The 23,819-nt window shown below is 41.8% G+C and overlaps 1 protein-coding gene across 6 annotated transcripts in view; it reads right to left on the reverse strand.

Annotated features, from left to right (window-relative positions):
- LOC138246189 (scavenger receptor cysteine-rich domain-containing group B protein-like) overlaps positions 1-23,819 on the reverse strand; it is a 390,419-nt gene that overhangs the window by 329,202 nt on the left and 37,398 nt on the right. For all 6 annotated transcript variants that reach the window (XM_069200523.1, XM_069200520.1, XM_069200524.1 and 3 more), the window contains exons 2-3: positions 10,617-10,649; positions 409-723 (exon numbers count right to left, since the gene is read on the reverse strand). In XM_069200523.1, coding sequence (XP_069056624.1) covers positions 409-723; positions 10,617-10,649 — 348 coding nt within the window. The remainder of the gene's footprint in view (positions 1-408; positions 724-10,616; positions 10,650-23,819) is intronic.

A 23,819-nucleotide genomic window follows, 5' to 3' on the forward strand; every position in this document is an offset into this window, starting at 1 on the left:
GTAACAGTGTGGACAGGCCTCTCAATGAAGTAGGTTTTAAAAGGGAATTTCTGTTACAGTGTTCTCTGTTTCATGGATACAATGTAAAAATGCAAGAAAAGGTGGTGTAATATGCACCTCGCGGTCACTAACAAAATATGGACTTGCCTTTGCAGAAGAGCAAGAAATGTTTTTGTGCACCTCACAGTTATTCTTATTATTTTCATGATTGCAATAATATGTCCACTCCATGCGAACCCACATTAGAAATATTTACACTTGAAAGAATGTGATGTTAATGAAATGCAGCATCTAGTTATTAAATTTGCATTTTATGTTAAACGGTTCGTTAACAACGTTAAACACTTCCCTCAGAACAACCACAGATAGCACACAATACCCTTTAAAGTTTCTCTTAAAAGCTGATACCTGAACAAACGACGCTTGCATCTTCTTCATGGCGGCAGATATTCCTCCCCCACTGAGGATGCTGGCATTCCTGGAGAGATGTCTCTGAGCCCCGGCACTTGACAAGGGAGAGCCAGATTCTGCCAGATCCTTGGCTAAACAGTGCTCTCCCAGGTGCCTGGATGGCGGTACCGCAGTTGAGCTCGCGACACACCACCTGTGCATCTTTGATGTCCCAGCCGTCATCGCACACTGTCCCCCATTCACCCTGATGATACACCTCCACTCTCCCTGCACATGGGTCCAGCCCGCCTGCCAGCCGCAAAGTGGGCGTTCCTGAAAAGACAGAGATACAACTGAAGTATAATGCGAAAATGTTAATACCCATATCGTTGTCTCTGATTCATATAAAAGAAGGATTCTATGCAGCATAGCGCTTAACCTATACTTTGTATTGATTTCCAGGGGTACTCTTTGATTCCTGCACTTACACCAGGAAACTGTCTGCATTGCAGACAGTCGAGCAAGAATGACATCACAGTGCATTTACAAGTGTTTTCCTCAGAGCTTAATTTGAGCAGGTTGCAGGTAGGGCCCACCAGCACTCATTTAGTGCTTTAGTGTTTTTTTCTCCACAAACTTTGATTCAGAGCAGGCAATAAAAAACACAAAAGGAGAAAAGAAGGATGAATAGATAGAAGGGAAATACTGAGACAAAAAAGAGAAAGCAGAGATGAAAATGAATATGCAAAAATGAGATAAAGAAGCAGTGAGTATCTGGTGGTAAAAGGATATGAGGTTGAATCTATGCAGCCTACATTGAGACCTGGCACTCATTATTTTACAAATTAAGCACTGGTTTTCCTCCACAGAGAAAACATATTTTCACGTGGGAAAAAAAACTTCAGCAACAACCCTTAAATGTCTTGATTTTAAGAGAGGTTTTCATCCCTCCTTGCCGTTTTTTCCAACATTTTTAGGACTTAAATATGGTGCGGATGACAAAAGATTTAGCAATGCATGTGAAAAATTACTAAATTGCGACTCTGGGCTTTCACAGCATTCACACTGTAAATCACGATTGGAATTTCCTATCTTAGAATTAACTTTTACACGAATAAATTACACTTTGTGACTCAAGCTCTGCAAGAGCATATCATCTACAGTAGTATATTTGTGTCACTGCAGAGAAATTGGAGGAAATACTCTGGGCAAAAATGAGAATTGTAAATTTCTTCTATTCAGGCTCTGGAGGACAAAATACATTTGCCACGAAATAGCCTCGTACCCTACTGGTTTAATTTTATATGATAAATGTATATCACTGTTTACAACTTAACACAATATACCCAGCTTCATCAGATCATCTGAATGCTTTAGTGGCTTCTAAATGAGTCTGTTCTTATCTAATGCTTTGAACAAAAGAATCTTTAGAATCGGGTGATATGTACGTTGGTTCAGCTTTGCGATTATCAAAAAGCAAATTTTTGTGTTTTGCTATTTGGTAATCGCAAACAATCATGAAGGAAAGTGTACTTTCCACTTTCTGCAATTTCCAGTCGGTCACAAATAGACCTAACACATTGATATTCATGAGATAGGTCTCGCATTGCGACCTATTGGGAATCATTAAAATCACAGGGATGGTGGCCTGCTGGGGTCAGCAGACCAACATGTATGTGATCGCTTTTAAATAAAGCAGTATTTTTTTTATATGTGGCCCATTCTCCTTAAAGGAAACTTCTTTTTCATTTTTTAAGAGAAGGAAGTAGTCCGTGGGACCACTACCTGCGCTTAAAAATGAATTACCACCTACGTGAAGAGGTGGTAAAATGGAGATTTTTTGCAACTGCATTTTGGTTGCAAAACATTCACACACACTGCTGCGATTCAGTATTAGGAAGGGATGCCCTAAACATGTCTCTTCCTAAAACTGAATCGCACACCCTATTTGCGATTTGCTAATAGGTCACCCCATAGAAGGCCTTTTTTAAACAATGAATCAGTATGTCAGACAATCATGGAGAATGTGTAGAACATTGATTTTTTTTTTGTATGATTACAACACTGAGCTACATCACAGCACAGTGAGCATGGAGTAGGAAAGGGTTGTATGTGATTTAATAGAAAAACAATTTCATGGAATGCCATTACTGAGAAACCATTGCACCTAAACTGTTTCAATGGACGTTTACAGGATGAAGGGCATTTCCATAAAAAAAAAAAATCACATATGTATATATTTTTTTTTTTTACAATTGGCTTCGCATTATGGCCCTCATTATGACCCTGGCGGATGGCGGTATTTTGGAGAAAACTACTGCCAACAGGCTGGCGGTACTCTCCCCAAAAAATTTTCAGTGGCGGTTTGGCTCAAGCCAAACCGTCAATATACTAGTCCGTCTGCCAGGGCGGTAACGGCCGCCGGGCTGGAGACTTCGGTCTCCAGCCAGGTGACCATCACTGTCCCACCCGCGGGATTATGACCCCGCCTACCGCCATGGTTTTCATGGCTTCCTGACCGCCACAAAAACCATGGCAGGAGGCACTTTCAGTGCCAGGGAATTCCTTCACTGTCACTGATAGGGGTATCCCCGCCCTCCTCCCCCTCCCCAGAGTCTTTCCTCCCCCTCTCCCTCCCACTCCAGACACCCCTACGGCATATACGCACATTCACGTACCAACATACACACCCATACACCAACATTCACCCTCGCATGCATACATCCATTCACACACACATCCACACACACTGACATACATTCAAGCACACACGCATTCACACAACACAACATACACGCACACTCACAACCATTCATGCACAGATCCATTCCACACGCCACACACCCGCATGCACGCACACAGAAACATACCCCCACATACACCCACACAACACCCTCGACCACCTCCCCTGTCAGAGCACCTGCTTGTAGGGGGTCCTCCTGCAGGAGACAGGACGTGGCGCTGCTGCCAGCAGCAGCATCCGCCAGCAGAACACTTCCAGGCCATATCATGGGTCATGATACAGTCTGCGGCGGTCTACTGGGGTGGCACTGCTGCTGGCAGCAGCGCCACCTTACTGCTGTCTGCCGCCACGGCTTCAGCCAGAATTTCACCAGCCTTCTGGTAGAATTCCAGCTGTGGTCATAATATGGCGGACGGTAGGTAGCCGCGGCAACGGTGTTTTGGCGGCCGTCACCACGGCACTAGGCGGTGATTACCACCATTGACATAATGAGGGCCTATATTTGTTTTAAGGTATAAATGCAGTGTCTGCAGGTCTTATTTTAGGAAACATTTTTGTCAGCTATTTATTTCAGTATTTAGTTCATGGGAGATTATTTTGGATTCACATCTTGTCAAACAATTATTTTGGATACTTTCAATTTGCTGACACCTCAACATTCCAAAGCACCATTCATCAATGAGCACATCACAACTCCGAAACACCTTCCTTCCTTACCTCCTTAAACCCACCCATCACGCATAAACTACACACATTTATACACTTCAATCCCACCCAGCCCTAAACCTTTAAAGCCCCACCCCTAAATCCCACCTATCTCTGAACCCTAAAAACCCTCCCCACACCTAAAAAACTCCTATCTATGACCCCTAAAAACCCTTTACCACCCCAAACCTACAGGCCCTTTCTACATCTACACCCACCCATCATTGAGCCCTTAATACCTCTCACCACCCTAAACTCCACCCATTTCTGAACCCTAAAAATATTTTTACCCATACACCACACCGATCCATGGTCCCTAAAACCCCTTATCACCACTAAACCCCACCATTCCTGAAACCTACAAACTATTAAACACGCCTAAACTCTACTCACTCCATCAATCTGTGAACCCTGGAAGCACCTCAGCACCTCTACGTTCCACCTATCCCAGAACCCTAAAAAGATCTCACCACCACTAAAATCCATGTATTCCTGATCCCTAAAAACCTTCATCATTCCTAAAATTCACCCAGTCCTGATCCCTAAAAGTCCTCACCACCCCAAAACTCTATTCATCCCTGAACCCTAAAAACCTCATAATCCACCTGAACATCTTCCAAAAGATTCATGTTTATACGTGGAGTTGTTGCCAACCCCATTTAATGCACACCCTACATGGTGCCCACTGGTCCATAAGCTCAATTTCATCACACTTTGCATTATGCCTTGGAGTTATTTTTTTACATATCCCACCCACAATCACTCATCTTTATCTTATTCGTGAATGCAGACATGAACAGTTGGATTTGTCAGTTATCCATTGCTATCAGACTCAATTATAATCTTGTAAGTATGGCACAAATTTAATTACTATCTATTAAAATACTACTTACAATATATGTTGTATGCTAAATCTGGGTTTTTTCCTTTACTAAAATAACTATAGGGTCCATTAATTGTGATATTATGATATTTTGTCAAACCAACACATTTCTAGTTACTCATTGGGTGCTCTATTTTATGACACATTGGCTGCTCACCAGTATTTGGCCTAACTACAGGCCTAAGTCACCCTACCATGTAATTTCGCTACTCGTGCATTTGTACAACTAGATAGTTTGTATTCTTTTGGGGTCTCATTTACGAGGCTTCAGCGGCATAATGCACCATGAAGCATCATTTATTTGATGTTCCGGTGGCGCAGTGTGCCAGAACATAGGTACGAGGCCATGTAAAGCCACCTTGCGTGGCTTTTCATGGCCATGTAAATATGGACGTCTTTCATGCATATCACCTCATGAAAGGTGCGTTCTGTGGGTCTTGCTTGGGGTGTTCCCATGCAACATCCACAGAACTAGAAAAAATTTGAGTTTTCCAAGATTTACAAGTCTGGGATGCATCAGATTCCTACGCCACCTCCGGGGTGGCAGAAGAATGATGCACCGGGGAGAAATCTTTGTTTCTCCCTGTTTTTTCATCTTTCTATGTGTGTTGCATTGTGCAGCACACACAGAAAGAGGAAAACACCTCTTGTGATTGTTTTTGTGCAGGAAGGCGTCCCTTTCTGCACAAAAACAATCATCCCCACAACGCAGGCACCCTTGTACAATGGTGCAAGGGTTCCTGCGTTGGAACTAGTCAGCAATATGTGCGCTAGCTCAGGGTAAGAGGACAGAAATGCACTGTATCTTATAGATACTGCACATTTCTACCCTTTTCAGGTGGCGCAGGGTGGCGCAGAAAAGCACTTGCTGCGCCACACGGCGCCACGCGCCTTATAAATGAGGCCGGCAATTTTTCCAATGCTAATTTTTAAATCATTTAGCTAGTTTTCTGAAACCTTGCATTACACATAAGATCAATAGTTTTGGCAGTCTTTTAACTCTGTACCGTGATGTTAGGGAAACAGCTATTGACGTTCTCGGGTTGTGGATACTTTTGGGGTTTATTATGACTCAAAATACTATAGGATTATATATTTTGACTGAGCCCATTTTCGTTTCTTCATAGTTCATTTACAGAATTCTCCAACTGTTTCGGACAGTTGTCCATGGGTACAGCTTTAAGTTGCAATTAAGAATACCTTGAACACACTTTTATTTTTATGGTGACCAAATCTCTACTAACGGAGATCACTTTTGTTTATTTATACCTACTACAGGTATTAAGACAGATGACTGTTATGTCCTGAAAAGACCACATGGTCTAAACGTCGAAATTTTAACTGTTGGCTGGCCATGGATTCCACCTCTGGAACACCATAATATTGAACAAATTCAGAATAAAGAGTCTGTTCTATATATTTAATGCACCACAGAGCACTGGGCCTTCTGCCCAATTTCGATTAATTGTTCCCTTGTTTTTTATTCTTTGAATGCCAATGCAAGTTGAGTTGATTACGCAACAACGAATCTCTATTGTTCTTCCAGATATTTGTTTTTAGATAAATGGAATAATAAACTGGCTTTAGCTTATGACATTATTGTGTTCTCTGAATTGAATCATTTGTCCTTGAAAGTGGTCCTTCCTCACTGAGAAAGGGCATGCTAATGATTATGGATCTGCTTGGATTGTGGTGTGTAATCATTCAAAAATCCATTCCAAAGTGTCTGTGTGGCATGTAGAAAATCAAGCAATGCTTCATTTCTACTGTTTAAGCCATTTAATAGGCCACATGTGTTTGGATGCCAAATCACCTAAATTCATCCAGTTTTGTCATTCACTCACATCTACTCAAAGTGTTAGCTTACTGAACACCAGGATAGAGCAGTGCTTAATTTGTAAAATAATAAGTGCCGGTGTGACTAGTTTTGTTTCGTAACCGGTACCAGCACTATGAAAAGTCAGGGTTGCAAATACCAAGGCTACACAATCTTACTTCCACTTGATGCCTCTTTCATCCATCACCAGGAACTCCCTGCCGAGTTTTCTCACTCTTGCAGGTTCTTTTTCATCCATGTTTTCTCCCTTTGTTACTGTTTTTCCATCTTCCTGTCACTACTTTTTCCCCCTTTTGTATTCTCTCTCTTGCTCTGGATAAGAGTTTGTTGACGAAAAAATTGTGCTGGTCCCCAAAAATAAATGCTGGTGGACCCTACCTGCAAACCCTGGCTCAAACTAAGCAATGGCTAGATGCGTGGGGTAAGGCTTCATGTGTAGGCAGTGAAAATAAATGGTATTTGATGGTAGAAAGAAGAGTAAGAGCTAATAATCTAACAGAATGAGTGCTTCATGGGAACCATGAGAGAGCATTCATCATCGAATATCACTGGTTCCCCTTGCAATCTTTAAATACATGTGCATCATATGCAAAACCGTCATGACAAGCACTCCTATTGTCTGGCTTAGAAGCTCCCCATTTTCACCAGATTTACCAACATGGATACAATCAGACAGGAAACAAAGAAGTGTAAGTCTATGCACCCAGGATCTGGAGCAATGTCCCTGAAACCATCAGGCCTGCCCCATCTCTGCTCTAATGTAGGAAAGATTTGAAAATGCACAGTGTTAAAGACCTCTACATCTCTATGCAGCAAGTTCCACTCCCAGAAACCAGCTATCTCTCCAAACACTTGTCGAATGTATCCTTGCCTTTTTCCCTGTACAGTGCTCCACTGCCTTTGGACTAAAGGCCTGATTTAGAACTCGGCGGGTGAGTTACTCCATCACAATGGTGACAGATAGGCCGTCCCTCGAAATCTAAATCCCATTATGTCCTATGAATTTAGATTTTAGTGAGCGGGATAGCCGTCACCGGTATGATGGAGTAACCAGTCAGCTGAGTTCTAAATCAGGCCCTAAGCTTCTGCCATGCAAATAACATATACATAAAAAGGTTTTGTGGCATGGAAAGAATAGCTAGTTATTGCTATGAAAAAAATGAAAAGGTATACCTTAGTTATGCTACCTCCATCACCTTAAACAGCACCATTATCCCTCCACTAAAGTTACATATGGTCATCACTTCCTGAACTTTAGTATATAATGTTTAATGTAACTGCAGTCTTATATGACATAATACCTCATGTGTTATGAGGCTATTACAAGGCTCTATGGAATTCTGATATAAAATAGAGGAATGGGATATAAGGCTGGGGTCCATAATAAGGCATACAACTTCAACATTACCTATGTGCATACATAATGCATATATATTTTATTCCTACTTAATAGCACTTGCTAATACTATCACCCCTTTACCTTAACCATATTGAACTCCTCTATCTCAGGGTCTCTCTCATTGCTGCAGATAAAGTAAAATATATTTGCTACTTGTACTATGAACACAATCAATATAGAGCTTGTAATTTGTTGAAATCACACATTTTCAACATCTTAATGTAGGGTCACGCTCCATAGTAGTCTTGTGATTTAGAATCAGGGGTAACATGCAAATACATTTGCATTGTGCTGTACTAAACTACAGCATTGTAATAAAAAATACCATAAGCGCTAATAGCTAATGAGTGGATTTTCTGTATGTAGAGAAAGTTCAAAAGAAGGGAAGCTGAAAAGCTGCCCTCAGTTTTTTAAGTGGTAGTTTTCATCTGTCAATAAAGCTCTATTTTTAGCTACAGTAGGAAGTATTCAGATTTTACATGGCCTCTCATATCAGATTAAAGTAATTTGGTGATGTTATCTTCTTATTAGATATGATATAAGTAGTGATTTCACAAATGGGCTGTAATATCAAAATTAGTCACATGTTTTTGGTATAGTGATTACAGGTCCTCATATGTTATTATATAAGGGATAAAGTACTCTGTGCCGTACATTGTAAGAATATTGGAAGCCTCCAAGGAGCTCCATAACCATATACAGGAACAAGGCCTTATCTCGTACACCAGGGGGTACCTTACCCCATATAATACATGGTCACCATCACCTTTCCCACAAATGACCTAAAACCTTGGTGCGCAGCTCTTTCATATGAAAGAGCAAGCATGTTTGCAAACATGAAGAAATAAAAATAAAACCTCTAGTTCATAACTGAGCACATCAAAAACCTGTTAGAAATTTGTTGCAAACAGATATTAACAAGAGTTTGATACAAGTAATTTTCTTTTTTTTTTTTAAATATGCAGTAGCTCGGAACATGTGGAAACATGCAGAAATCAAAGGAGTGGAAAAAATAAACATATTCTCTCAGCTTGTCATTGTAAGAGACTAAAATAGAGCAGAAGTTAGATATTTGCTGTAAACAGATATTAAAAAGAGTTTGATACAAGTCATTTTCTTTTTTTTTAAATATGCAGTAGCTCGGAACATGAGGAAACATGCTGAAATCTAAGGAGTGGAAAAAAAATAAACATATTCTCTCAGCTTGTCATTGTAAGAGACTAAAACAGAGCAGAAGAAAGAAAAGCATTTTCATTGCTAAACAGCTGCATTAATTATGCCCCTGAACCTGAGCTGCCTTTCACCACGGCTTCTGGCGCTGGCAGCAGGCATTGTGATGTCAGAACTCAACTGCAATAACCTTATAATAGTCAATTTCTGATTTAATCAGCTACTTGGTACTCAAAAGTCACTGATTATAAAAGAAATTGACACTGGAGTTTATACAGAGATTACAGAATGCCATGTATTATATATGAGATAAAGCACTCACTACATACATTGCAATGATGTACAGAGGAAGGAGGCTAAAAGTTGAATTTGTATAAAGTCATGGAACTCTGATGTAATTTGCAATAGCAAAAGAACGTGCAGCATAGGGGGTTTTATTCATAAAATCACATGGTCACACAATTATCCTTTGCCCAAAAATGTGAAGCCCTTGACCCATGCTCTTTTTTATGGAATAAGTACGGTTGTAGATGTGCAGAAAAAATTTGGAATCTGAAAACAAATTCAGTAATATGTTTCTTTAAATAATAATTGCAGTAGTTCAGATTGTGTGATAAAGGGTATAGAAAGCCTTGCTTTCTCGCATTGTGCTATGGCTGTGCAGAAAATAAACTTCTTGTACAAATCTCTTTTCTCTACCACAACCCAGATTAGCTAAAATGGTGTTTCAGTTTCCACTGTTTAAACAGCAATTCTAATATTTTTTGTGACCTGCCTTTCACACTGACTAGGACAACATGCATGGTGACATCACAATTCAGCTGGATATGTTACTTTAATTGATTAGCTACATCATTGTCTTATAACAGGTGATGGGAAATTATATGAGTAGACTGCAATAAGGACATTAGAGGCAGGTTTATTTGGCAGATATTAAAGTGTTGTACTGATTGCACCTCCCAAATACTTGCTTCTGTTAACATAAACTGCAGTGTTCTTACGTATCTCTCAATGTAATATCTGCAAAAAACAAGACAGCAGGCAATTTTCATCTATGAATTTAGGATCTGGAACAAATTTCCTTTATCTATGAGGGCCGCCCTAAGTTTGCTCCAATATAGGAAAGAGTTGAAGACTTGCCTCATCAAAGAATGCTACATCACAGTGCATTAACCATCCACATCCTAGCTTTCTCTCCTCTTGGTGAATTTATGCTTGCATTTGACCAAATACACAGCTGCGCTCCCTTTTGGCTAGATTTATGCTATAGTAATGCATACATCTGAACTGAATTTCTGCTTGACATGGTCGGTAAATATAAATATTTATATGAGTTGGGATGCTCTAGTTCACTGTAAAGACACGAATGTCTATATTCATGGCCAATATGATTAATTCCCCGGATACAGTTTGGGATGCTGTCACTGAAACAAGCCAGAATACCATTAAACATCAAGTGAAAAATACTCTTGGAGAAAATGGCACATACCTGCTTCTGTCGGTAGAAATATGATGAAAGAAGCTAAAAGAAAAAATATATAGTTAGAAAATATATTTATTTTATCCAACTGATTATTTTTAATACTTGTACGGATGCTGAAAGAGAGAAAAAGGAAAGCCCATGCACAGGATTTATAACATCGATTTGTTGTACAGGATTATTTCACACCTTGTTTCTCTAAAAGTCTGGAATCCGCAGAGCTTTCAGGTTGGTGTCCATGCAGGAGCAGCTTATCCTAACCAGGTTTTTTCCTTGTGTTTCGGGGCTTAAGATCACAATTTAGTTGATTATTTAATGGGGAAAATCAAGACTGTCAATCCTAGAAATCAAATTAAAAACATGTACTGGATGAGCTTCACACGCACGGAGCTCTGAATCAGCAGTGGCCTCCGAGGTGGATTGGCACATAGACTACTCAGGAAATCAACCGCAGGCTTGTAGCAGCCATATGTTATACTTTAATGACATGTACAGAACAATTGGCAACTAGCCAATCAATATCTGCCAGAGAAATACAGCCATAAACGAAGACATCACATACACAATCCACATATCACTTTCTGCTTTTTGCTTAAAATATAGAAAAGACTGGATCTGGATGGGAGCTAGGGTCATGACCCGGTGGTAGGTTCAGCCCTCATGCTTAATATAGTCTCATATTTCCATTGGTTTGATTTGCAATAGCAATATCATGAAAGGGGAACTCATGTAAATCTATGCCTTCAGCATTTATAGAAATAAAATAATACTTTTAGGTGTCTCCAACCAGTCCATCTCAAGCTACCAGTAGCTCCTAGACACCTTCAGGGTAGCTCACAACCTCGAGTTCATTTTTAAATAAGCACAGGGCCAGATTTTTCTTTTAAAGTTAAGAGAAGGCTGGGTTTTCTTTACATTATCATCAACAGTCTGCGGATTGCAGGGCCTGGTAATGAGCAGTGCAAGCCAGATTTACAACCCATAGAGAGGCACAGAGGTGACGAATTGACACACTAAAGTATTTAACTCTTAACTAAAAGTCCTTGTCAACTTAATATTGAAGGTGAGCACAAAATACTATTTCTCAGTGCTTTTAAATGGGAGAAAATGAAAGTGAAAAGTTACCTTAGTGATTACTTTTCAATTTAATTTTCTCATTTTTTTTTCAAAGTGTTGCATTTACAAATAGCAGGTCCCTTGCCCCCAGTGGCCAGTAGAACACAGTGCCATAGTATAACTGAAAACTACAGTCATTTTTTAAATGCGAGAAACTTAAAGTGCAGAAAAAATATTCATGTTATGAACATTTTTGCACTTTAAATTTCTCCCATTTAAAAAAATGGTTGTATGTTTGTGTTATACATGTAATGGTGCCATATCAACAAAAGCTATGGCATTTGCCATAAGTAAGCCAATGTTATCATCTTTAAGAATGAGAGCACAAGCACTTTAACACTGTTTAGCAGTGGTAAAGTGCACAGATCCAAAAAGCCAACAGAAATGAATTCAGTGAAAATGAGGGTGGTGAAGGCAAATATTTGGGCATGACTCTGCAAAGAGGGCTAAGTCCAACACCTGGGCTGATACGTAGCAAGCAAATCAAACATTTCTGATTTGCTTTTTCTCTGTTGGTTGTGGTTTGGGGGGTATTTTCCTTCTGGAAAATGGGGAGAAATTGACCAAATAGTGCACTCTGCAGCACCACTTGTACATAAACTTGCTAAAAGCCATTAGCTCTGTGAGATAATATGTGAAATATTTCTGAAAATTTCATAAGGTGACAAACAATTCCTAACCCTCTCTAAAAGTGTTGCAGTCTTAACATAATTTTAAGACAATTATGGGGAAATTGTGCAATTTTCCACAATCTCTTCTTACAAAAGTTATTTTAAGGCTTAGGTGTTACAGCAATTTCAACAAGACAGTTCAACTGGCCCATAGAGCAGTGTGGCACTGTTTAAATACTGGATATCATTAGGGCAGCTTAGATAGGTTTCAAAGGGCTGTCTTGGCTGAGCAATGACTAAGAGCTTCAAGCCTGGAGGGCACTGAACCCTTCAAAGGTTTGGAGGAGAATGACAATGAATTGTGGCTTCAGCCTATGACTCCAACAAGACCATTACTGAGAATTCAGAGTCATATAGTGAGCAGGTTGCCTTTTCCCATCGGCCATTCCAGGGCCACCTCACCATGGGAGGGATGGGGAATAAGGGCCTGAGTGGGATTGTTGAAGACTGCTGGTATTTTAATAAGGGAATATGCCTTAGGTCACTATACAAGGTGAGACACGAGAGCTGAATGTTAAAATAATGGTGGAGCAAGAGATTAAGGTGACGCAAGGGTCTATGGGAAAGGGCCAGTAAATATACTGAAGACAATGGTTCTGTTGTTGAGCAAATAACAGTGAAGTAGCACTACAGAGAAGTTGGGTGTAGGATTTGCAGAAGGATTTAGAATGCTATACGCTGGCCCCTGCCAGAGGAGTTGGGAAAACACTTTAAATTCAGTGAAAGAAATGCGTGACAAAGTGCACAGACACATCTATGGACTGGAGAATGAGGTGGTTGAGATTCCACGGACTGGCACTGGAAGTAGACCAATAACAGTGTTAGAAGAGATGTGATGCTGGCAAGATGAGGGTTTTACAACTAGTAGAAGACTCACTAGCCCATTTAAAAATGCTTTTATCATCAGCTCTGAGCAGAATTCATCAGAAGTGAAAAACAGAAAAGGAGGATTTACTTGGCCATTTAGAACCAAGGCCAATTGGAGTAGCCAATGCTTGTTAATTTAGCAGTGAAATATTGATTCATTACCGATTTATTTGAAGTGAGACAATCTCCTTTCACACACAGGTCAGTACTCTTCACTTCAGTGCCTGCTTCGGAAAGAGCTTCTCCTAACTCTCTGAAAATCAGGCTCAGCATCGTCTACCACCTCCCAGGTGACAACACTACATCTTGGATGATTGAGTGGACTACTTATCCAATCAGATCCTGGTTACAGACCTCAATGTCTTACTTGGAGACCTGAATCCCCATTTGGGTGATCACAAAGATACATCTGTTAACACCTGCTATCTTCATTCATGCAGGACAACAATCTTCCGCCATACCTTGGCAACCCCACTTACAAAAAAGGAGCCATTCTTGATCTCATCATCTCCAAGGAGTCCTTAGGATTAATTAATCACCCGATTCCAGTGGATTTGACTGACCATGTGCTGAATATGTTCATGCTGCATGGCAATCACTGTAGAACCTGTGGAAACCTAAAAAGAAGTCCATCTGCTTTTGGGACTCTAAAAATACCGACTTATTTGGCAATGAGCCCTCTTCCCTCCACTGCCCCAACCAAAATGTCAACATCTCAGGGACTAATTATAATCACTGCTTGATTTTCTTACTTGATGGTCTAGGACCCCTCAGACAGAAAAAGAAGAGACCAGAGTCCTTGGCTCCATGGTTTTCCACAAATCTATACAAAGAGAGAAAAACCCTCAGAAGTACAGAGAATAGATGGAGATAATTCCCCTTAGTCATCTGCCTATGACATTTTCAGACAGCCATGAATAACTATAAAAATGGAAATAGCCACATACATCAACTTCTTGTTAGATAACTCCAATGACTGTTCAAATGCCCCCTTTGACACTGTAAAGTGATCCAACATGTCTTAAAATACCCTCACCTTTAAGGTCCCCATAAGCAAATGTGATGTGTTTGTGCGCTTCTCTGATGAGTAAGTACAGTCTATTTGAGGAGGACTTTCTTCCTTCAATAACAGACACTGCTGATATTCCCATGCTCAGCTTCAAAGCACAGCAGAATTGGTCCAACTTTAAGCAGGTCACTAAGAATGATCTGTTTAAACACAATTCTTAACGCCATTCTTAATGTGAAATCAGAAAATCAGAAAACCACTTCACTCATGCAGTGCCTTAAAAGATTGCTAAATAACTCTCCTGGGGGACTTACCCTATTGGACCTAGTTGATTAAGTCTTCTATCTCTCTCAAGGAATTTTACCTGACTGCCTGAAAATTGGTCAGGTCTTGTCCCTTTTTAAAAAAGCACTTGGGAATCCCTGGAATCAAGCCTCCGAGCTAGAAAATGACAGAGAGATGATTGCTTGACTATTACCACGCAGAGAAGCCTAATGCTGGAACAACCTACTACTCTCCAGGCTTCAAGCAAAGACAGATCATATGGGCCCTGTTAGACCTGACAGCCTTAGGGTAGTCACCCCTAACTTTTTGTCTGCCTCCCTCCACTTTTTGGATACTGTTTTTGCTGGTTTTTAGACTCTGCGCACTTTACCACTGCTAACCAGTGCTAAAGTGCATATGCTCTCTCCCTTTAAACATGGTAACCTTGGATCATACCTAATTGAACTATTTAATCTACTTATAAGTCCCTAGTAATGTGCACTACAGGTGCCTAGGGCCTGTAGATTAAATGCTACTAGTGGATCTGCAGCACTGGTTGTGCCACCCACTCAAGTAGCTCCCTTAACCTTGTCTCAGGCTTGCCATTGCAAGACCTGTGTGTGCAGTTTCACTGCCACCCCGACTTGGCATTTAAAAGTACTTGCCAAGCCTAGGACTCCCCTTTTTCTACATATAAGTCACCCCTAATGTGTGCCCTAGGTAACCCCTAGAGCAGAGTGCTGTGTAGGTAAAAGGCAGGACATGTAACTATGTAGCTATATGTCCTGGTAGTGTAAAACTCCTAAATTAGTTGTTACACTACTGTGAGGCCTGCTCCCTTCATAGGCTAACATTGGGGCTGCCCTCATACACTGTTGAAGTGGCAGCTGCTGATCTGAAAGGAGCAGGAAGGTCATATTTAGTATGGCCAGAATGGTAATACAAAATCCTGCTGACTGGTGAAGTCGGATTTAATATTACTATTCTAGAAATGCCACTTTTAGAAAGTGAGCATTTCTTTGCACTTAAATCTTTCTGTGCCTTACAATCCACGTCTGGCTGGGCTTGGTTGACAGCTCCTTGTGCATTCACTCAGACACACCCCAAACACAGGGTACTCAGCCTCACTTGCATACATCTGCATTTTGAATCGGTCTTCCTGGGCTGGGAGGGTGGAGGGCCTGCTCTCACACAAAGGACTGCCACACCCCCTACTGGGACCCTGGCAGACAGGATTGAACTGAAAGGGGACCTGGTGCACTTCTTAGCCACTCTTTGAAGTCTCCCCCACTTCAAAGGCACATTTGGGTATAAAACAGGGCCTCTGCCCTACCTCATCAGACACTTGCGGGAGAAGAAACCTGAACCAGAAACTACATCCTGCCAAGAAGAACTGCCTGGCTGCTCAAAGGACTCACCTGTCTGCTTTCTACAAAGGACTGCTGCCTTGCTGTTGCCGTGCTGCCTTGCTGAACTCTTGTATGGCTGTGAAAGTGCTCTCCAAGGGCTTGGATAGAGCTTGCCTCCTGTTCCCTGAAGTCTCAGGACCAAAAAGACTTCTCTTTTTCACTTGGACGCTCCGTGCGCCGAAAATTTCGACGCACAGCTTGTTCCGCGGCAAGAAAAACGCCGCACACCGACGCTGATCGACGCGACGCTCTTGGGACAACCAAAAATCCGACGCACGGCTTCGCAAGGACAACGCCGCCCGACCTCTAGAGGAGAAATCGACGCAACGCCTGCCGTGAGATTGTAATTTCGACGCACAGCCCCGCAGACCGACGTCTAGAGGAGAAATCGACACGACGCCTGCCGTGAGATCGTATTTTCGACGGTCAGCCCCGCAGACCGACGCGCGGCCGGAGAACAAGCAGGAAAATCCACACACAGACCCGGGACATCTGGTAATCCCCGCGATCCACAGAAAGAGAATGTCCGCGCGCCGGAAAACGACGCACGACTTCCCCGCGTGGAAAATAACGACGCGAGTCCGTGTGTGCTGGGGAGAAATCGACGCACACATCCTTTTTCCACGCACCTCTTCCTTTGTGGCCCTCTGAGGAGATTTTTCCACTCCAAACCAGGTACTTGTGCTTGAAAGAGACTTTGTTTATATTCTAAAGACTTAAGACACTTTATATCACTTTTCAGTGATATCTCTACAAATTTCCCATTGCAACTTTATTCTTTTTGACCTACAATTATCCTGATAAATATTATATATATTTTCTAAACACTGTGTGGTGTATTTTTGTGGTGCTATATGGTGGTATTGTATGATTTATTGCACAAATACTTTACACATTGCCTTCTAAGTTAAGCCTGACTGCTCGTGCCAAGCTACCAGAGGGTGGGCACAGGATAATCTTGGATTGTGTGTGACTTACCCTGACTAGAGTGAGGGCTTTTGCTTGGACAGGGGGTAACCTGACTGCCAACCAAAAACCCCATTTCTAACAGGCCCTTTTTCATTGTTCAAGAAGGACATGTACCATCAGTGGGGCTTCTTACCCCATGGAGGGGATCCCCGCTCTAACAGAGATGCCTCAACATGGACCCCAAACTGTTGGTTTGATGCGGTGCTGGGAAAAACCACATTGGTTCTATTTCTCTTTCTCAGTTTGGCAATCTGTGCTACTTCTTTTCTCCCTCTTTCCTACCTATTATGTACAGCAAGACTTAGTTGGTGTCTTTTATCTTTCCATGGGATGAGAGTTGGCTATTTCCGGACAGCCCGGGGTCTACCCCACAAGCATACACTTCCATATTGATTCGCCAATGATACACATTATTTGCTATAATATCCGGCGGCTAATCGCGACTGCAAAATGTTTAGCATTTCTGTCCTCGATCCGGTACTCCAAATGTGATATTTGTCTGGTACAGGAAACTCACTTTGTGCAAGCAGATTGGAAGCATTTAAGGTCCAAGTGGTTTGATCGACAATACTTTTCCCCTGGCACAGGGAAAAAGGCTGGAGTAGCTATTCTTTTGGCCTCCCACTTCCCAGGCAAGGCAAAGTAGTTCAGACACAGGCTGATATCCATGACAGGCTACTGTCACTCCGCATCACATTACGTTAGCACACCTTCACGATTGCTACACTCTATGCACCCAATGAACATTAGGAGGCTTTTATTTTAGAAGCCTTGGGCAGGGTGATAGCCACTACAGATATGGATGTATGAATTGGAGGGGATTTCAATTTAGTACCCGATTCTGGATTAGACAGATCTGCACAGCGGGTGGGACAGACGAGGGCATTTTCCATGCAGGGCTTGGGACAATTGACCAACTATGAACTCACATATGTCTGGCCCTATCGCCATGCCACAGAGAGGAATTATACCTTCTACTCGGTGGCCCACCAGACGTATGCGCGAATAGATCTCTATCTAGCCACACCGCACCTTCTACTGTCCATCACTCAGGTAGCTATAGGAATGGTAGCACTTTCGGACCATACTCCTCTCCACATCATCATATCTCTCACAGGCCTAGCTCCTCAACAGTACAGCTGGTGCCTTAATCACTGACTCCTCACCAGTGAAACACACATCACAGAATTGTCGGGAGCCATTACTGAATTTCTGGGACACAATGATCTCCCTGACACAACCATTGCAACACTTTGGGATACGTTGTAATCTGTCCTTCGTGGCCATCTGATTGCCCTGGCAACCCGACTTCATAGAGATCAGAGGGATAAAAGGGTCATGCTTGAGGGATGGATAAAGGAGCTAGAAATCGATCACAAACAGACAGGATTTCCTAAGATACGCCGACAATTAAACATAACTAGTAAACAACTTTGGGCACTGGACATGGACAGAGCAACATATGCTCTGGTCAGCACCAAACAAAAGTTTTATGTGGGGAACAATAAAGCCAGCTGCCTTCTGATGCACTGCCTGCAGGCCCAAGCACTCTGAAATCGAATAATGGCACTGGAGGGACCCCAGGGCTAGCGCCTAGACCAGGATGGGCAAATCGCCCAAGCCTTCGAGCAATTTGATGCCCAGCTCTATTCCACTGAATCCTTAACAGAAGGAGAGTTTCTATCATATTTAGTGCAAACACCGCTAGAGTATTTACCCACTTTAGGTGCTTTGTGTTTAGATCAGGACATCAGTGTGGATGAAGTGCTATCTGCGATCTCCAGTTTACAACCTGGTAAGGCTCTTGGGGATGATGGTTATTCCTCAGAATTCTATAAATTATTTGCTAATCAATTGGCCCCTATACTCACCTGTCTGTATAATTCCTTCAGCACCACGGGCTCCCTTACAGAATCCATGAAACTCACCACTATCACAGTTTTACCCAAACTAGGTAAGGATCCGCTACACTGCCCCTCTTATCGTCCAATTTAATTAATAAATGTGGATGCCAAGATATTTACCCCTATCCTGGAGAATTGATAAGCACCCTATATGCAAAGCATTGTCGATCCGGACCAAGCCGGATTTACCTGCGAGCGCTAAGGCGGTGGTCCAGGTTAAAGTACTAACATCCTCCCCTTTTCATGTTGCTCGGGGCCCACCATCTCCACTACTTTTTGCACTGCCCTTTGCTGAGTGTATTCATCGAAACCCCATAATAACTGGCATCCATATGGGGGGACAAGAACATAAGCTAGCACTTTATGCAGACAACGTCATGGTGACCCTGACACATCCCCTTCATTCTTTGCCTCCGCTGATGGAGGAGTTGGACGCTTTAAGAAAGGCCTCTGGGTTTAAGGTGAACTTACAAAAATCTCAGATTGTAAACCTGACGGCCTCAGCCACAAACCAAATTATTTTACAACGCCACACAGGGAGTGATGTATTTGGGACTACGGATCCATTCAACCACGGTTCAAACCGCGGTATCTAACTACGGCACCTTGCTGTTGAGACCTTCATTCCTGGAGGGCCTATGCACTCTCCTCGCTGGGCAGCATTGCAGCAGTTAAAATGACCTTGTTAACTACAATCTTATACGTCATGCAGACATTGCCTCTGCCCCGTCCTCCCCACATGCTGACTAAACTACAACGCCACATAGAGGACTACTTCTGGGATGGGAAAAAAGCTTGCATGGCCAAGAAGCAGACCTACCTGCCTTCGGAGAGGGGTGGTTTGGGGATCCATCATCTTACTCATTACTATCAGGCTGCCCAACTGCGGTACTTAGCGGAGTGGACCAGACCCCTTCCAGAAAAACACTGGTGCTTCATAGATCAAGCTGTCGCAGGCATACACATGTGGAAGATGCCTTTTCTCCCTAAGCACCATAGACCACCAGGAGTTTATATCTCGCCTATTTTAAGAGCCACAATGGGAGTCTGGGACAAAGTACAATCTCCCTGCTCACTCCAATTATAGGTAACCCAGACTTTCCCCCGCATATCAGGGTCCTAGTTATATTGTGTGGCAGCAGCAAATTGTAAGAGGATTGGTGATCTGTTCGATGAATCTGCTCTTCTGACCTTCGCACAGATCGAACAACAATATGGTATCCGTGGAAATGCCCGATGGTGGCACTTCGCCACAGGCCATTGGGTTACTCATCCCTCCATCAAGCCACACACAAGCCACCCCCCATTCCCATTTGAGAAATGACTACTAACCAGAGGTTCCAACAAAAGCATACTCTCAGACAAATATGCTTTTTTTAACCCTATACAAGCCTCATCTACATCCTCAGCACAGCGTTGTTGGGAGAGGGAATGCGAACGTCCCTTCACACATAGGGAGTGGTCAGATATCCTCAAACGGGCTAACTCGTCAGCACTAAGCACCTCTGGTAAAGAGATGCTACATAAGGTGGAAAACTATTGGTACTGCATTCCGGCACCAGTGGCCCGGTGGAAGAGGGATGGAGATGCTAGCTGCTGGCGAGGAAGCACCATGGAGGGGACCCTGATACATCTCCTTTGGAGATGTCCAAAACTCCACCACTACTGGTCTGAAGTGTTGGACGCCATTGACAAAATGTATAACATAACGATCCCTAGGTTTCCTCGCTATATTCTCCGAAACCTTGCGGATGTTTTACACAATCCCTTGAGATCGCTAAGGCGATGGGCCATCACACTGGCCATATGTGTAGCTGAGCAAGTTTTGTTAACACAATGGGACACCAACACTATACCCACACACTTAGATTGGCTATATAGACTTTGGGACTTAACAGGCATGGAGAAGCTGACGACCACAGCTGAGCAAAGACTGCCCCAATTTGATGGAACATGGGGTCCTTGTTTGACCTACCTCTCACAAGAATTTGTGGAACTTACTTGCCCTGCTTATGCATGGGTTCACCACCTCACACCCACATATTCAGTACCGGCCTAATTTTATATATTGTAGAGGAGGACTCTAGCTGGATCCACAATGTGCTTTACATACCAGCTACACCACTATATACACCTGCTCACCGCAATAGGTACTCATCTTTTATCTTTATGTCTCCTTAACTATCTCTATCCTTCCACTTTATTGTTCCTCACCGGCCTGAGGTTGTAAGTGAGAGTTTTGTATTGTTTCACAATTGCTGTAAAATTAATAAAATATTTAAACCTAAAAAAGCATTTAGCAGCCATAAATCATTTTAATAAATTTCATCCAAAACCAGGTCTACCCATTATAGGAAAGGTTTTGGGAAGTTGCCTTCCTCTGCAGCATATGCAAAACATCAAGACCAATGATCTCCATGCAATTATCAATCTGGCATCTTACAGGGGTGTAGCACTGAAAACTCCTTCCTCCAAACTGTGGACAATGTGCTATGGCTGCACAACAGTGGAAACCCATGCCTCCCACCTTCAACAAGGGAAATCAGGCTCTGTAGATCAACATACTCAAAAACAGAATGAGCATTGAGGTAGATGTTCCTAAATGGTTCAGTTCCTATCTGTCTAATCGGTTGGGTCATAAGCAGTTAAAATCTCGAGCTTTCTCTTCAACTTGGCTAAGAAAATAAACAAGGGGTTATAGACTTTCACCCACCCTGTTCTCTGTCTACATGGAAAGTCTCAGGATCATCCAGAAGAACTCTGGTAACCCCTATCATCAGTACTCTGATAACATTCAGCTCTACCTAAAGCTCCCGCCCCCCAGCGACATCTCTTTGCTCTCTAAAACATTAGAAACCATTCAAGAATGGATTACTACCTACCACCTACAACTTAACTTTCATAAAATAGAATTGTTCCTACTTACACCTAAAACCTCTAATATTCCACTGCAGTTCTTGATTTTCTATTACCACTTTCTAGACAGGAAGTCCACCATCTTGACAATGCCAAACTATTAGGAGTTATTCTCAACTCCCACTTAAGCTCCAGTCTGAAATCAATGCACCAGCCAGAAGTACTCACTTCCACTCAGATCGCTCCGGGATATCAAACAATTCATGCCTGAGGAGCATCTGAAGTCCATTATACAAGCCCCCCCTTCTCTCTAGGAATGATTCATGCAGCTCACTCCTCATAGGATTGCCTCTGAAAGCAAAAAGTCTGATCACATTACTCCCATGATTATATAGCTACAATCATTTCTCAATAAAGGTATAGTGCTATTCAAAACAACATGCATCACCTAAAAAGCTCTACACACAGCTACCCCTAGCGATCAAGCAGAAAAGCTGAAATTCTCCCACAGATAAAGTCTCTTGCAAACCTCTGATTCATTGCTACTCAAACAGCTGCATTCAAATGAGATGAACTATGTCTCACTACTTCTTCAGCAGCACAATACTTATGAATTTGCTGTATCTACATTTGAAAGAGAACTGAAAGCTCTCTTCTTTCAGAAAAAGTACCATGCTGTGGTCATCCTGCTCCTGCGTGAGTGCATTTATTTGTATTGTATTTGCCTGCTTTTAACCCCCTGAACGCTTCACTAATAGTGGTTGTTAATATCTTTCTTAGCTCTTAATACAGTGTCTTAGATTGATATTGCTTCAACATGTTATCGTTCAACTGGTTTAAAGGGCTCTCACAAAACATGTTTTTCAATTGCACAGTGCTCTAACACCATAGGGCCTTGTTTGTGCTATATAAAACTACATAAATACATTTACATAAATTGAATTGTAACCAATAGAGTTATGTTTTTTAGTTAAAGCATTTGCCTTTCATTAAAGGACTTCAGAAGCAGGTACCTAGTTAGGTGACCTTGGCTTTAAATGCCACAGAACAATTCAAATAGTAAAACACCAAAGAATCTAGTACTGCAAGAGACTAAAAGCCTCAAGTTTCAAAGATATAAACAGAGATTGTGATAGCATTCAGACAAAGCAGCAGGGGACATTTTACAAGTGTGTGCCTTCAGCAAGAATCCTTTCAGTAAGGCTCCAAATTACCATACCATTTTTGCAGATGTAGCCCTTACATATTTCATTTCCTTTTACTCTTCATTTAGCAGTAACATCTTAATTAATTTGTAATGAGGCAATCTCAGTCCATTTAAATCTTTAATACAGTTCAATTTACACCGAAGTAGTCCCTGACATTATGATAGTTGGGCATTAAAGCGCTCCAGAAGAATTTTTCTTGCTAGATGGTACTGGCCATGAATGTTGGAGGAATTTCAAGTTGTAAAATACTCAAGTACTGGCAAGGGTATCTTTAGTGCAGACCAATATCTCTGAAAGCCATAAGCTTTCAAGACATAAACACAAATTATTGAAACACTGAAACAAAGGAGCATTGGACGTTTCACAAGGGTGTACCCTCTAGTAAACATGCTTCAAATAAGGCCTTTTAGCACTGTGGTAAATGTAGTCCTTGAATCTTTCATTCCCTTTTTATATTATCAAGTAACCATAACATTGTGATGAATTGTCAATGAGATAATCTCATTTAAATAGATAGTACGGTTCAATAATTTACTGAGTTTTCCATAATTTTTTATTACAAATAGTACTTTCATAACAGATGTTAGACCATGAAGGAGTGGAGGTTCTCAAGGAAGCTTCAGTCATCTGGTGGGTTTTAGAGCAATGGTTTGGCATATAAAAATTGGTAAAGGGTTAGGAAACTTGCCACGCTTAAGAATACATGTTATTGTTTGTTACCATGTTTAACAAGTGAGTGCATGGTTTTAGTGACTGGATTAGCTGCATAGCTCGAGTCTTTCATGTGATTTACTCTCTCTTTGAATGAGTCTTCAGACTATAGGTTGAATTGGGTCCTTGAGTTTGCTTTCTATTTGGCCATTTGAAAGTGGGGGAGTAGAATTCCTATCTGATAGGTTTATTTTATTGCAGAAAAATGTGTAAATTCATCTCGTTGTT

The sequence above is a fragment of the Pleurodeles waltl genome, chromosome 7, assembly GCF_031143425.1.
Source record: "Pleurodeles waltl isolate 20211129_DDA chromosome 7, aPleWal1.hap1.20221129, whole genome shotgun sequence".
In the NCBI taxonomy this organism is placed as follows: Eukaryota; Metazoa; Chordata; class Amphibia; order Caudata; family Salamandridae; genus Pleurodeles; species Pleurodeles waltl.